At 36.2% G+C, this 13,939-nt stretch overlaps 1 protein-coding gene across 12 annotated transcripts in view; it reads right to left on the reverse strand.

The window, feature by feature from the left end:
* DNM3 (dynamin 3) overlaps positions 1–13,939 on the reverse strand; it is a 573,184-nt gene that overhangs the window by 313,897 nt on the left and 245,348 nt on the right. For 10 of the 12 annotated variants that reach the window (XM_049715524.1, XM_012532983.3, XM_049715544.1 and 7 more), the window contains exons 13-14: positions 2,934–2,985; positions 2,070–2,099 (exon numbers count right to left, since the gene is read on the reverse strand). In XM_049715524.1, the coding sequence (XP_049571481.1) occupies positions 2,070–2,099; positions 2,934–2,985 (82 nt within the window). The remainder of the gene's footprint in view (positions 1–2,069; positions 2,100–2,933; positions 2,986–13,939) is intronic. The other 2 variants (XM_004269762.4, XM_049715519.1) reach the window with 1 other exon arrangement.

Consider the following 13,939-nt stretch of genomic DNA (forward strand, 5'->3'; position numbering starts at 1 on the left):
GAATTTTTCTTTCTTCAAATTCTTCTAAAGTATTCAAAATAGATTCTGCACAGCCATCTCTTATAATCAGGAGCGCTAAGAGGATATCAGAATGGATGAAGCATTTGCCAGGATGGTGCAGAGTATCTTAGCCCCACCAACCATTAAAGCTGGCTGACATCAGTTAGCAGGCTGAGCTCCAAGGCTCCCTGTCTTTTGAGCTTCTTGATTTTTGAATACAAACCCAAATCAACCTCAGTTATTCAGATTCATAAAGAAAGGGGTTTCAAGTCATTATGGTTCATTTGTGCTAAGCAGAAAAAAACAATAAAGGATTCTTTAAAATATACTATATCATGTTTAATTATTGGATTTGGTTCTGAAAAATAAGATATTCAGGTTCATAACCTCTTACTTGCAAAGTGAAAGGTTAAAACAACAGCAACAACAGCAACAAATGTGGCAGCAAAACCTGACTTGATGTGAAAATATTTATGTCTTTCATTTAATCTGCTTGGTGTGATTATCATTTGTTTCACTGCAGAGATACAATACATTTAATTACAGGGTGCTGCCTCTGACCCCACAGGAATACTGGGTAATATATAATATATGCAATATTTTTCTAAAATCCAGAAAGTTCTGACCTTCAAGGCACATCTGGCCCCAGCAGTTTTGGATAAGGGATCTGTATTCTATTATAACACTCACCCCAATTCTATTATCTTGAGTTATAAAACTTCCATAATGTATGGGCTTTGAAGTACTCAGTGAAAGTAAAGGCACAGAAACACAATTAACATGATTTTAGCATTTGGAGGCAGTATAATTGAAAACTGTTCTGAGTTTCCGTCCAGATCTGATTTAAAGTATGCACTTATGCCACTATACTATTGCTTTTCCAATAAGTATAAACTTCTATGAGCTAGAATTCTGACCATGAGAAAAGTTTTATAGGTAAATCCATTATACCACACCCTGGCTTAATCTGGCCATTGTAATCTACAGAATAATTGCCATAGCTTCTAATTTTCCCAAATGCTTCATTGTTCTCATTTAATAACTTTTATAATTTTCTTATACTCCATATTGTTTTTCTCCCCAAAGTTCCAAGAAGCAGCACCTACCTACCGTCTACTCTTTATAGGGCACGTATCTAGTACCCAGCTGCAAACCTCATGATGTGGGTTATTTCTGATTCTCACAATCACCGGACAGAGATATTTTCTTCTTCCCGTCACACAACTGGGCAAACTCAGGTTCAATTTGTCCAAGGCCACATGGCTACTACGTGACAGAGGAGAATTTGAACCCAGGAATATCTCGCTCCAAAGTTTGTTTCTGCCAAAGCATCATGAGGAAAATAAATGACCCATCTTCCGAGCTCATTCTCAAGTTGTGCATAGCTGGAAGAAAGATTTTAGGGCTGCCTCGCCCATGGTAGAAATGTATATAATTGCTTTTTTAATGCTAGTAATTTGACAATATCTTTATACTTCCATTAAGTGAAGATATAGCATCTGGTTTTAAAAGCTTCAACTCTAAAGCCATATAAAATGTCAATCAGTGTAATTTTACTTTTTGTTTTATTATTTTAAAAAAATACAAATAATTGCTATTGGATAGTATCAACAGATATATCAAAATCAGTTGTTTAATATTCACCCACCTTTTAGAAGTGTCACCTACATTTATTGGAAATATTATCATAGAAGGGGAAGAGAAAGGCTTACACCTTATAACAACATAGCATAAAAGGATAGAGATGAAGGTCATTAATGATTTTAATTATTTTAAGGCCCATTAAAATTAGAGAAATATCAAAGCACCCACAGTGTTAAACATTTATTATTACAACATTTTAGAATTTACTAGTTCATACCTTTCAATCACAGCAAGTTATTAGCAGTGAAGGGATGAACCCTCTTAAGAGGATTTTTATTTCAATGATAGGGTGTTATGGACAAGACAATCTAAGTTTAAAAAAATTAGTAGCAAGCGCTAGTTGAGTTAATCAGTTAAAGACAAACTGTGCCCTTGGGACGCTAAATGAAAAAGCAACAGTAAAGCTTACAGAACTTAGCTCGTACAATTTGCCTTGAAGGCGGAAGATTGGTTCCCTGAAATAGCAAAGAATTATATGCTTTAGTTCAGAAAAAAAGTTTTCAAAATAAAGTCTATTATTACCTCTTCTCCTTTCAAAACAATGGAAAAAATTTTAGAGCAGAGGTTTCAATTTGTTCAACAATTGTACCTCTGAATTAAAAAAAAAACTATAAAACCATCATTGTTTTGACTTGAAAAGAAATAACAATGCAAATATTCATTATCACATAAAACATAAAAGAAACAGCAAACTGTCAGAGTTAATGCAATCTCTGCAGAGCGCTATTAGTCAGAGACAGCTGGCCAGCCCAAAACACAAAAACTTAAAAGATCAGATCTTCTCAGGAATTAACATCTTCATTAACCAACAGGATGTGGTGTGGCAGAGATTAAATCTTAAATCCCAAACTGCCTTCTTTATGAGCTGTCCCTTCACTGTTACCAAGCTGTGCAAATGTGTGAACTAGTCAGCAGCACCAGAAAGCTCATGCAACTACTCACCATATTTTAACCTTGAACTGACTCACAGATTCAATGTTAAATCAAATTTAGGGGTAATGTAAGCAAGCAAAGCAGGACACAAGGAGGCAAATTTGAAAAGCAGAGCAAATAGCAGAAAAGTTATTTAAAATAAATCAATAGGGTTAACTGCATAAAATAGCAAAAAAAAAAAAAAAAAAAAAAAAATGCAATTCACTCCAAAAACTTTAAAAGCAAAAACAAAACAAAAAGTTGCATTTCCAGCAAAATTTGCACATGATTAATTTGCATTTAAAAAAAGTCAATCAAGCAATTTAGTTCAAATTCTTTGGGACATGCATGCTTTAATTCTTTTAAACAACTCCTACCTGATTTCCAATTGTGTTTTTCTTGTGAACCTGACTGCTCCTCTGCTGAGCACTGAGAAAAGCAAAGGAGAGAAGCACTGAAGAAAATCATAAGATTTTTTTCTGAGCACGTAACAGATACTAAAATAAATACAGGCATTAAAAATATATCAACAACTGAGGCAGAGCTAATATAAAAAATCCAGGTCAGTTTAATTCTGGAAGCAAAACCAACTCAATGGAACTTCTAGAACCAATTAGTAATCACAAATCAAAAATAATATACCACAGGAAGAAAACCTGTATTGCTGCATTAATAAGTCAAGGTTAAGTATTAGTGATATCCCACAGGTATATAAGATTGTACTGAAAATTGACAGCACTTTTTGAGTATATGCCATGTTCTAAGTGGTTTACAGATATTAGTGATTTTATTTTAATTTTAACCCTGTGAGGTAATATTCATTCATTTTACAGATGGAGAGACTGAGTCACAGAGAAGCTGAGTGGCTTCCCCAAAATTACTCAGCTAACAAGTGCTGGTACTAGGTAGTCTAATTCCAGATCCCAAACTCATGATATCATCTAATCTCATTGCTCTGAATTCCACTATATTCTGACAACCCTCATAGTGCATCGTCAGCTTGGACCCATCTCATCAATTCTAGACTCAAATGTTTTCAACAACTCAACATTTCCACTTGGATGTCTAATGGGCATCTCAGACTTAATCTGTGAAAACTGAACTTGTGACATCCTCCCTAAATCCTGTTCCACCCACATTCTTTCCCTTTTTAATTAATGGCAATTCCATATTGCCAAGTGCTTAAGCCAAAGTCCTTGGTTCCTCTTTCTCTTACTTCCACATCAGATGGTCAGAAAATGCTATTGACTCTATTTCTCAAAATGTCTTTAAAATTCAACATCTTTTTATTCCATTGCTATTACCTTGTTCCAAGCCACCATTATCTCTCACTTGCACTGTTGTCATCACTTACTCTTTGGTCTCTTTGGTCTTACACACTTGTCCCCCTAATGTCTATTCTCAACACAGAAGCCAGAGTGATCCTTTCCCCCCCACCCCACCCCGGTACGCGGGCCTCTCACTGTTGTGGCCTCTCCCATTGCTGAGCACAGGCTCCGGACGCGCAGGCTCAGCGGCCATGGCTCACGGGCCCAGCCGCTCCACGGCATGTGGGATTTTCCTGGACCGGGGCATGAACCCGTGTCCCCTGCATCGGCAGACGGACTCTCAACCACTGCGCCACCAGGGAAGCCCCAGAGTGATCCTTTTAAAGGGGGGTTCCTGTCACTCTTCTGCTCAAAACCCTCTACTGTTATGCAATACAATTACACTCAGGGTAAAAGTCAAAATTCTTGCAATGGTCCACAAGGCCCTTAACCCCCACTCTCCACCTCTTTGACTCATCTCCTCCTATTCTCCACCTCTTTCATTCGAGAGGTCCAGCCATACTGATCTCCTTTTTTTTTGATCCCACCATGCACACTCCCACCTCAAAGCCTTTATGCCAGCTGCTCCATCAGCCTAAAAAATACACTTCCCCCATATATCTGCACGGCTCCCAACATCACCTCCTTCAAGTCTTTATTCCAATTTATCTTTTCAGTGAGACCTACCACGACCACCCTATTCAAAATTGAATCCCTCCCTTCCTCCAGGATTCTCATCCCCTTTATACTGTTCTGCTTTTCTCTATGGCATTTTTCACCTTCAAACAGACTATTTAGTTTACTGATTTTTTGTGTGTTTATTATCTGCCTCCCTCCATTAGAATGAAAGCTCCTTGTGAGCAGGGGTTTTTGCCTGTTTCATTCACTGCTATAACCCCAGTGCATAGAAACTACCTGGCACATAGTTGGCTTCAACAAATATCTGTTGAATGAGAAATCCGATGAGGGTGATACTATTATAACATGAGCACAGAGGGGATAAGAGCCAGATATCACCCCAACAATTTAACCCCAGAAATCTCAAGATTAGGCAATATGTTACTCTATCTCTCAAAAGATTGAAGGCTTTCTTTTGGTGAGTCCATGAGTAAACATATATCAATATAAGAAAATACAACTCATTTTGGTTATTCTGAGAAGACTAGCAATACTGAACCCTCTGATTGTTTAGTTGTTTATAGAAGCTGTTTTGGAGATTAATGAAATAGTCTAAAACAGATAAAAGATAGATTAAGGTTATCAATCAACTGTTTAAAGTAGTGGGATATTATAGCTCAACAGCACATCAGAAATCAATGCCACACTTAGTTGCTCAAAATGGCAATCTTTTATAATCTCCCATGATGTATTTAAGCTGCTTCCCTTCAAACTCATAAAAAAACTATATACTACCTTCAACTGAGGATGGGGAAGAGGTGGGTGCTGAAAGCCCACGCTGTATTTCATTACTAAAGATATTTTGTGTCTCTTTCTTTTTCAATTTGCTAATTTCAGAGTTTAGCTTTTCTTCTCTCCTGGGTTCTTATTATTTTTCTAGTCTTTAGTTAAATGCTTAATTCCCTTAATTACTATAAAATTCATCTCTCTCCAACCTTTTCTCTGCATAATCCAAATCTACATTATTCAGGTTTTTGTGGTGAGGTTGTGAATGAGGTGAAGGTTGTGTCTGTGGCCAGGGGTCTGATGAGCACACACTGCCCTCTGGCTGCCCACCATGCCCAGATGCACAAAGTGTGCCTAAAGTACAACTCTTCCTGGGGCTTCAGATCCCGTGCTTTCCTCTCTTCTAGGAAGAAATGGGAAAACTACTATTATAATGTGATCATGCCTTCTTCATGGATATGACCATCTCTCCCAAGCATCATACTTGTGTTTTAGAGGGTTTTTTTTTGTTTTTTTTTTTTAAACAGGAACTATTTTAAAATAAATCACTGACTAGTAGTGGTAACTTCGAACTATGGCAGACTTACAGGTGTTTACTTTGAAGTAGGTGAACTACTGGGGACCCTCAAATTATGTATAGGTCCCCTTAAAATCATATAAAAGAAAAGAAACTGAATATTAAGCAAAAAACACAGAGATTGTTGATGACTCCTTGTGCTACCTTAGGCAAAGAGTATGACCTAAATGGACCTTAGTTTCTTGGCTATAAAGTGTGTGTGTGTGTGTGGTGTGAAGAGTCAGAGAGACAGAGACAAGCTCTGGGGAAATGTTTCTTAAGTTTCTTTTACATCTAAGATTCCTTGAGATGCAAAGTTACTCTCAGATGCTTGTGATATCCACTAGGTGAAGAGATTTTCCACTGACATAGAATGTTCATCTACTAAATAATGCATATTTAGGATCTACCACTTGTAAGAATATGCAGGGAAAAAACAGATTTATTTTATAAGCCAATCTCAAATATTAGTGTTAGAACAAATACTAAATTACCTTTACTTTTCACCTAAAAAATAATCTTTTTTGCAGCAACTGTCCCCATAAATCCAAAGATACTGCTGTTAATGACGTATTTAGGTACTTAAAGTTACTCCATAAGTAACATAATAAAAAATAATCTGCCTAGATAGAAAACATCCTTTATCATAATTCTTAGGAATGCAATGATAACTGAACTGAAAATATTTCAAAATACTTATTTAAAAATGTGTTCACAGAAAACCATGTAAGGACTTGCAAGTTAATTTGAGTCTTTAGAGGTATTCTTGGTAATAGGTCTTTAACTGGTTTTATCTGCAATATTGTAAAACATACCTATATATAATGTTTTAATTTGACATAAGTCAAAACTTTTAGGGCACCAACTATCTGAAAGGAACTCTGTGGAACATATAAACATAAATAAGGTATGGTCCTTGTAAAAAGAGCCTACAATTTATCTAGTGTGGGTAGTGACATACAAAACACAAATAACAAAGGAATAAGCTCTAAAAGAATAAATATGTGAGGCTGTAATAGAAAGCCAAAAAAGCGCTTCTGTTTCAAATGTGGGATATAATTAACCCCATATATGTGTGTACATTATTAATCATATAAAATTCCTACTACACACAAGTCACTGCTGAAGAGTTCGCCAGAACATTAAAACACATAAAACCAAATTAGGTTAATTAGTTTAATGCTCTGAGACATAATGATTTTGAAATTATATAACAAAAGGTTTAAATTTTTATAAAAATAAGAGCACATTGAAAGACATTCAAAGAAAAATAATCCATGTTACGTCTTAGCTCAAAAATTTTTTTTGCATATTTGTGTCTATCCATGTCCATGTGCATAAGCAATAAGACTATAATGACATAAGAATGTGGCAAGGGGTATGTGTGACCATTTATCAGATAAATCCTGTATATGGTAATTGCTCTGAATGTTCAGAGAAAAGAAAGATCATTTTGGTCTGATTTGATCTGAGATTTTCATAGAAAACTTGAAGAAAAGTAAAATTTTAATAGAGGAAGAAAATCAACCGCATTCCAAGAGAATGGAGTAGTATAAGCAAAGCCAGGAGGTAGAAAGCTGGGACATGTAGGGAAGTTGTGGAAAGTAAAACTATTATAAGAAAAATTGTATGACCATAGACTCAGGTTTGTATTCAATAAATGATCTTAAAAGCCACCTAGTACAATAACTCTATGTTAGGGCCAATTATGGAGAATTTGGTCATTATACTGAAGGCAGCAGAAAGTATTCAAAGATTCTAAGCCAGAAAATGGCATGATCAAAGAAGTGTTTTATTAAATATTACCTCCCTGAGATAGTCAGTGTCAACTCTGAACCAGGGAAGACAGGAAGCAGCCAGCCTTGACCCCCTCCCTCTGACTGTTGGAAGTCCTGCCCAGCCTTCAAAATCAAAGCAAGTACCATTTCTGAAATATGCCTTCTCAGAAACATCCAGTTATCTCTCCTTCCCATGAACTCCGCTAGCTCTTGGTCTGTGCCTGTATTCTATAAACAGGATTGTGTTATACACAGGCCTCTAACTCCCCTCCAACAAGGTCTGCTGCTTGATGGCCAACGGTGTGTTGCATTAATCAGTATCTCTACCTCTCTCAGCACTGACATTACCTCGCAGTGTTTAGTTTCTTAAAAAATATTTATGGAATTGTATTTTGATACCAGGGTTATATACAACCAGATTCTTAATGTTTATCTGCAATAGGAAATTTAAATAATTTAAAGAAGTGTGCCATAGACATGTGCTGCAGCGAGTATGGTACATTTAGGAATCCAAAAGTGGCCAGTCTGGCTACAGCACAGAGTTAGGGGCTGGGATAGAGAGGAATAGTAACAATAGAATAGGCTGAAGAGGTAAGCAAAAGACAGATTCTACAGGGCCTTGGAAACCACACTAGTGAGTTTACATTTTATTCTGAAAGTAATAGAATTCCAGAAGGAATGAAAAAGAACATGACAAGGGGCAAGGAGACCATTGTAGCAACCCACCCAAGAGAAGACTAACTTTAATAATAGCAATGATGATAGGAAGAAATAGAAAAAATTCCTAAAATATTATAGAGGTAGAATCATATGGACCTGTTAAAGATGGAAGAAAACAAAGGTGAGGGGAACAAGGAGTAAAGAATGACACTCAGGTTTCTGGTTTGAGCAACTGGGAGTTACCATCCACAGAGAGTGGGAACAATGGAGGAGGCATGAATTATAAAATCAGATGATGAGTTTAATTTGGGAATACTGGGTTGAGGCTTCCCTAGGATATACAAGTAGAGATTCCCAGTATGTAGCTGACTATGGTAACAGTCCAAGAAAAAGTTCTGGAATGGAGATCTAGATTTAGAGGCATCAAATAAAGCTGGTAACTGAAACCACTGTGGTGGGTAACACTATTGGACAGGGATAGTGCAGTGAGTGAGAAAAGAAAAGGGTCTACAGAAGAATACTGATAAAAAGAAGTTCTTAAGCCATGATCAGAGGATAAAGAGCTCCAAAATAAAAACGAGAAGAAGTGGCTAGAGCAGAAAGAGGAAAGCCAGGAGACAATGGAGAGTTATTTCAGCAAAGGGATAGGATAGGTCTCTTCAACAAGGAGTGGTTAATGATGTCAAACAAAGGACTCAGAGTTGTCCATTGAATTAACTGTTCGCTCCTGGCCGAAAGCAGTCTCAGTAGAGTGGTGTGGTAGAAACAAGGCTACGGTGAGCCAAAAAGTAAAAGAGAAGTGAGAAAGAAGAAAGAGGAGTACTGACTCTAAGTCAAACCCAAGAGGACTCAAAGGAATCAAGAAAATGGAGTCCCTCAGAGATGCAGATTCCACGGCAAACGTCAGAGCGTACCTCTCCCTCTACTACTACGTTTAGTTTGTAGAGGAGATTTGAAATTAAAAGAAACGTCAGTTGTGCTATGATGGAGGAATTACTAGAAAAATGGCAACATACACACTAAGGCAGTGGAAGAGAAAAGTCTATCCTTTATACTGTAGTGACAGAGCATTTAAAAAGCTGACTGTATATTCCTGAGCCCTGGGGTTTGTTTAGAAGGAGCTAACAGAGTTACCTCTTTTTTCTCTTCTTGAAGCCACCACTGTAGGTTACCACCAAGTTGTCAATAAAGTATAGCCTGCTAAAGGACCCAGAGCAATCAGCTGGATTCACCGTATTCTAGAACTGTGCTGTCCAGTACAGTCGCTGGTAGCCAGAAGTGGCTGTTTAAATTAAAATTTTAATTAATTAAAATTTAATTTTCATTTCTTCTGCTTTACTAGCCACACTTCAGCTACTCAATAGTCACATGTAGCTAGTGGCTACTGTATTGGACAGCATAGGTTATAAAATATTTCCATCATCTCAGAAAGTTCTATTAGACAGCACTGCTCTGGGGTAAAGAATCTCTTTTAGAATGTTTTTTTATATTACCCCAAGATTATAAACAGTTGCTGAGAGTCCCAAGAGTGCAACTTATCACATGTAGGCTTGGCTCCATCCAATCAGATTGAAGCCAAAGGAAGAAGAAAACTACATGATGTCGACTGCCCCTGTAGGATCTTTAGTGAAGTCTCAAGCTAAATATTATGCAAGAAAACCCTACAGAACTTGGGGGCCTATAAAAGAAAGATGACTCATCTCCTAAGACTCATTTTAAGGATGAAGATAAAGTTCAAAACAACAGATTTGAGAATGAAAGAGAAAAGTGGAAGTCCACTTATTTTTAAAACAGTGCTTGAAACATTAGAATTTATAACTTATTTAAATAGATGATACTAACGAGGTCCTTGCAAGTTGCTCAAATCTATATTTCTACCAGTCCTGGTAGGAAACCAAGCATTTAATTCCTAAAGTAGCGTATAAGGATCTTGCTATAATCTAATACCTAAGTTTTAATTCCACAAGAGAGAGAACATTCTCATGTAAGAATAGGAACTGGATACACCATTGCAATGGAATATGATTATGTATTAGGGACACATAAAAAAAGAATGTAAAAAAAAAAAAGAATGTAAAGGTAAAGACCAAGATTGTTTTGGAATTTGGTGCCAAGGTTCACATATACTGCCTTTAGTAAAATGGTAACAGAGACATTCCAGAGGATCAGGAAAGAGATATAATGAATGCTACCACCCTTAGAATTTTTATGGTGCTCACATAACAAGAACTGAAATCTGCACACTATCATTTCAACTGTGAGAAAACAGGTGGGGAGACCTACTCAGCAGATTGAAAAACAGACTCGGTCTGCTGTTTGTGGCATAGACATGTTATTCTAACGGTGTGTATCTGGAGCCCATGTTTCTTAAACCACTGGACTGCAAAAATCTTAGTAACTCAGAAGGCAAACTGTGCCCATGAAAATGGAGAAGAGCACAAGAATTTGAAAGTCCATTCCCCAAGGCATTCAGCTAACAAGCCTGCCTTTCTGTTCAGACAACAGGATTACTGAGAAAGAGAGGAAGTGAATGAAGAATAATTAATTGGAATAGCTCGTTTTCTTAAATAACAAAAACTAATTGTGTTGTGTTAAGAAAAATAGAATGTTGGGGTTTTTTTAACCAGGAAAGAATGACAAATTAAAATCCTTAAGTCATGAGGAAAGTTGACATTTCCTTCTGAAATACAAAGCTTTTAGGTTCAGAAACTATATTACAATTGAAAAACCAAGCCTTCAGAAATTAAATTCCAAAGCAAGTCTACAGCAGCGCTTACTTGGACACATTACACATGGTACATATTTTACGGTCCATGTTTAACAAATAACTGGGAGATGAAAAAAAAGTTTCACATATTCAACATGGCAGAATAAATTCTATAGCAAAAAGAAGAATTTTGAGTTGTTTTGAACACTACTCTGAGACATCACTTTCCATTAATCTAATTTTAGCAATTTGTATTCCTTTCTTTTTGGTAATTTTTAGAACAAAATGTCATCCCAGTTGAAAAACAAACTACATGTGTAAAATACTCTATACATCACCATCCTATAAATCTGAGGGGTGGTCCTCCTCTTTCGGTAAATCTCTAAAAATCTCATGAAACTAATGCTTATTTTCCTCAACTCTAGACTTTAATTTTCTATCTTCAGAACTTAAAAATACTTACATAATTGTCTTCAAATATGGCTTGACTTTTCTTCCTTGATGGAAACAGCATTCCTGCCAACTTCAAAATTTATAGCTACAACCATATTTTTTTAATTTTTAAAAGCACAAAAAATACCACAACTCCTCAAAGTGATTTTGTAATGAACATTTCTTCATCATCATAATTATCCCATGTCAAATTGAAATGCACTCCAACTCAGCATACAAACAGAAAGAACATTTACCTCTGAGTCTCAGTGCAAAATATTACATTTGGAGATAACATCAGCAACTAAAAAAGTCTTTCAGTGGCAATCATACTCCAGTCATTAAAAACGTCATAAATGAAGTAAAATGGTACATCTCGTAGAATCAAGTTCCCCTGTGTGTGTGTGTGTGTGTGTGTGTGTGTGTGTGTATGAGTGTGTACATATGGTACTTTCTCACTTTTACAGACTGCACCACAATTTTCAAAGGCACTTTCACATAACTTCATTAATTTGATCTTCCAACAATCCTAAAAAGTATACAAGACAGGGATTTTTTTATTATTCCATTTGACAGAGCAATAAACTGAGATACAGAGAGACTAAGTGGCCAAAACCCAAACCTCATCAGTGGCAAACCCTGGAAAAAGAATTCAGACTGTTGACTCCCAGACCAGTCCTTCAAAAGGAAGTTTAGGTGTGCAGTTTAAATTAGATGAGAAACGTGCAAAGTTGCTGGGTTTCTAAAGCAGTTTGAACAATGATTCTTTTTAGTCCCCTAGCATCATAAAGGTTCACAATCTATCTCACTGCTGGAAAAATGGGACTGTCACCTGGATTACAGAGAGACTGTACCAAAAGGCTGCAACTGAAGTATTTTCATTTGCAAAATTATACGCCTTTGAAAACCTAGTCAACCTAATACTTTAGTTCAACAGTTTCTGAGGTAGAAAATATTAAAATTTACTGGAGAACATAAACTCTGGACCATTTATCTTTAAAAATAAGTAAAAGGATAATCTAGGGGGAAAATGTTTCAAGCAGAGTATAGGGGTGAAATTTAAATTTAGTGCTGGTTAAAAAACATGTTCAAAACTTGAATCTTTCCGTACTGATTATGATTTTTTTCTCTGTTTCCTCCTTGAATCAGGATACCATAACAGGACAGTGCTGCAATATCCTTTTCACTTTTAAGTTACGGTGTCAAGTTTATATCTGCATCTGCTACATTTTTACAAAAATCTAACTGGCATTTGTAACCAATAAAAGTCAACATGAAAGGCAGTATTCCTGGTTATTTCAAATGACTCAAGGATTTCTTTTTCTTTTAAATTCCTCAAAGAAGCAAGTGAAGTAAATGGAGAATACATCAGTTTAAATTTTTACCTGCATTTCTCTATACTTTTCAATTATTAGGCAAGCTCCTAAAAGACAATTTTTTTTTCCTTTTCTTTTTCTTTCCCCCATAGCAACTAGAGCAGAGCTAAGAAGAGGCCACAAAGATTTCACTGACTACACAGAAAACCAGGTAGAAATTCTCAGGTCCACCCTTCCAGGCCTAGGGACAAGAAGACACATCAGAGTCTAGGTTTCTTGCCACTGGTGATTTTGCAGAGGGAAATGAGCAGAACAGATGATGAGAGCCATAGGGGCTAGAAGACAGGGGAGCAGGTCTGTGTGAAATGGCTGTGGAGTAAATCCCTATCTAGACGTTGGAGCGGGCAGTGCCGGCTAAAAAAGACAACTGTCTAAAGAAACATATTAATCACTGAGTTCTAACAATTTTACACATAAGTCACAGACAGAAAACAGTTGAAAAAACTAATGTATCAAAACCAAAAACTAGTGTACCACACAGTAGTAATAACTGCTGGATGCAAAATGTGTATACACTGTTCGTTAGGCTATGTTCAGAATGAGACAATTTTCTGTTGAATAACTGGGACTTTCCTCTCTAAAACATGCCTATAAATTCCTCAGGCCACTGTTTAGTTTAGATCACATGATCTAGATATCTGTTTCTTCTAAGTCAAAATGTAAAACTAAGTCAGGCTAGTTTTACATTTTCTTGTGTTTCATTTTTTATTTGTTCCTATTCTTGAATACATAGTAAAGTAACAGTACATAGGCCTCTTTACCTTATTTTTTATATAAAATAAACTATATTTTATATACTTGAGGTTTGAACCGCTTATATGCCACAGGTATATTTTAGAGTTAGAATCAAAATTCTTTAAAAGCAATAAAAAACTGATTCCACTAAAGGGCAGGAAAAAATGGTAAATTCAGGGTCTTGAAAATGTCACACAATAAATAACCAACCTTGAATACTTAAGCATAATGTTTACCTGACAATATCTGTGAATATAGCAACAGAATATTAGAATACAACAGAACACATGTATGATAGAATAGCAATATATAGACAAGCCTATATAAAGTATATATACTTCATAGAAAAGAGAATGTTCATCCAAAAAGATTACATCTAAGTTCACAAAGGACAGTTTTTTTAAAAAATAGGCCACTATAGTCTGATT

The sequence above is a fragment of the Orcinus orca genome, chromosome 1, assembly GCF_937001465.1.
Source record: "Orcinus orca chromosome 1, mOrcOrc1.1, whole genome shotgun sequence".
Classification (NCBI taxonomy): Eukaryota; Metazoa; Chordata; class Mammalia; order Artiodactyla; family Delphinidae; genus Orcinus; species Orcinus orca.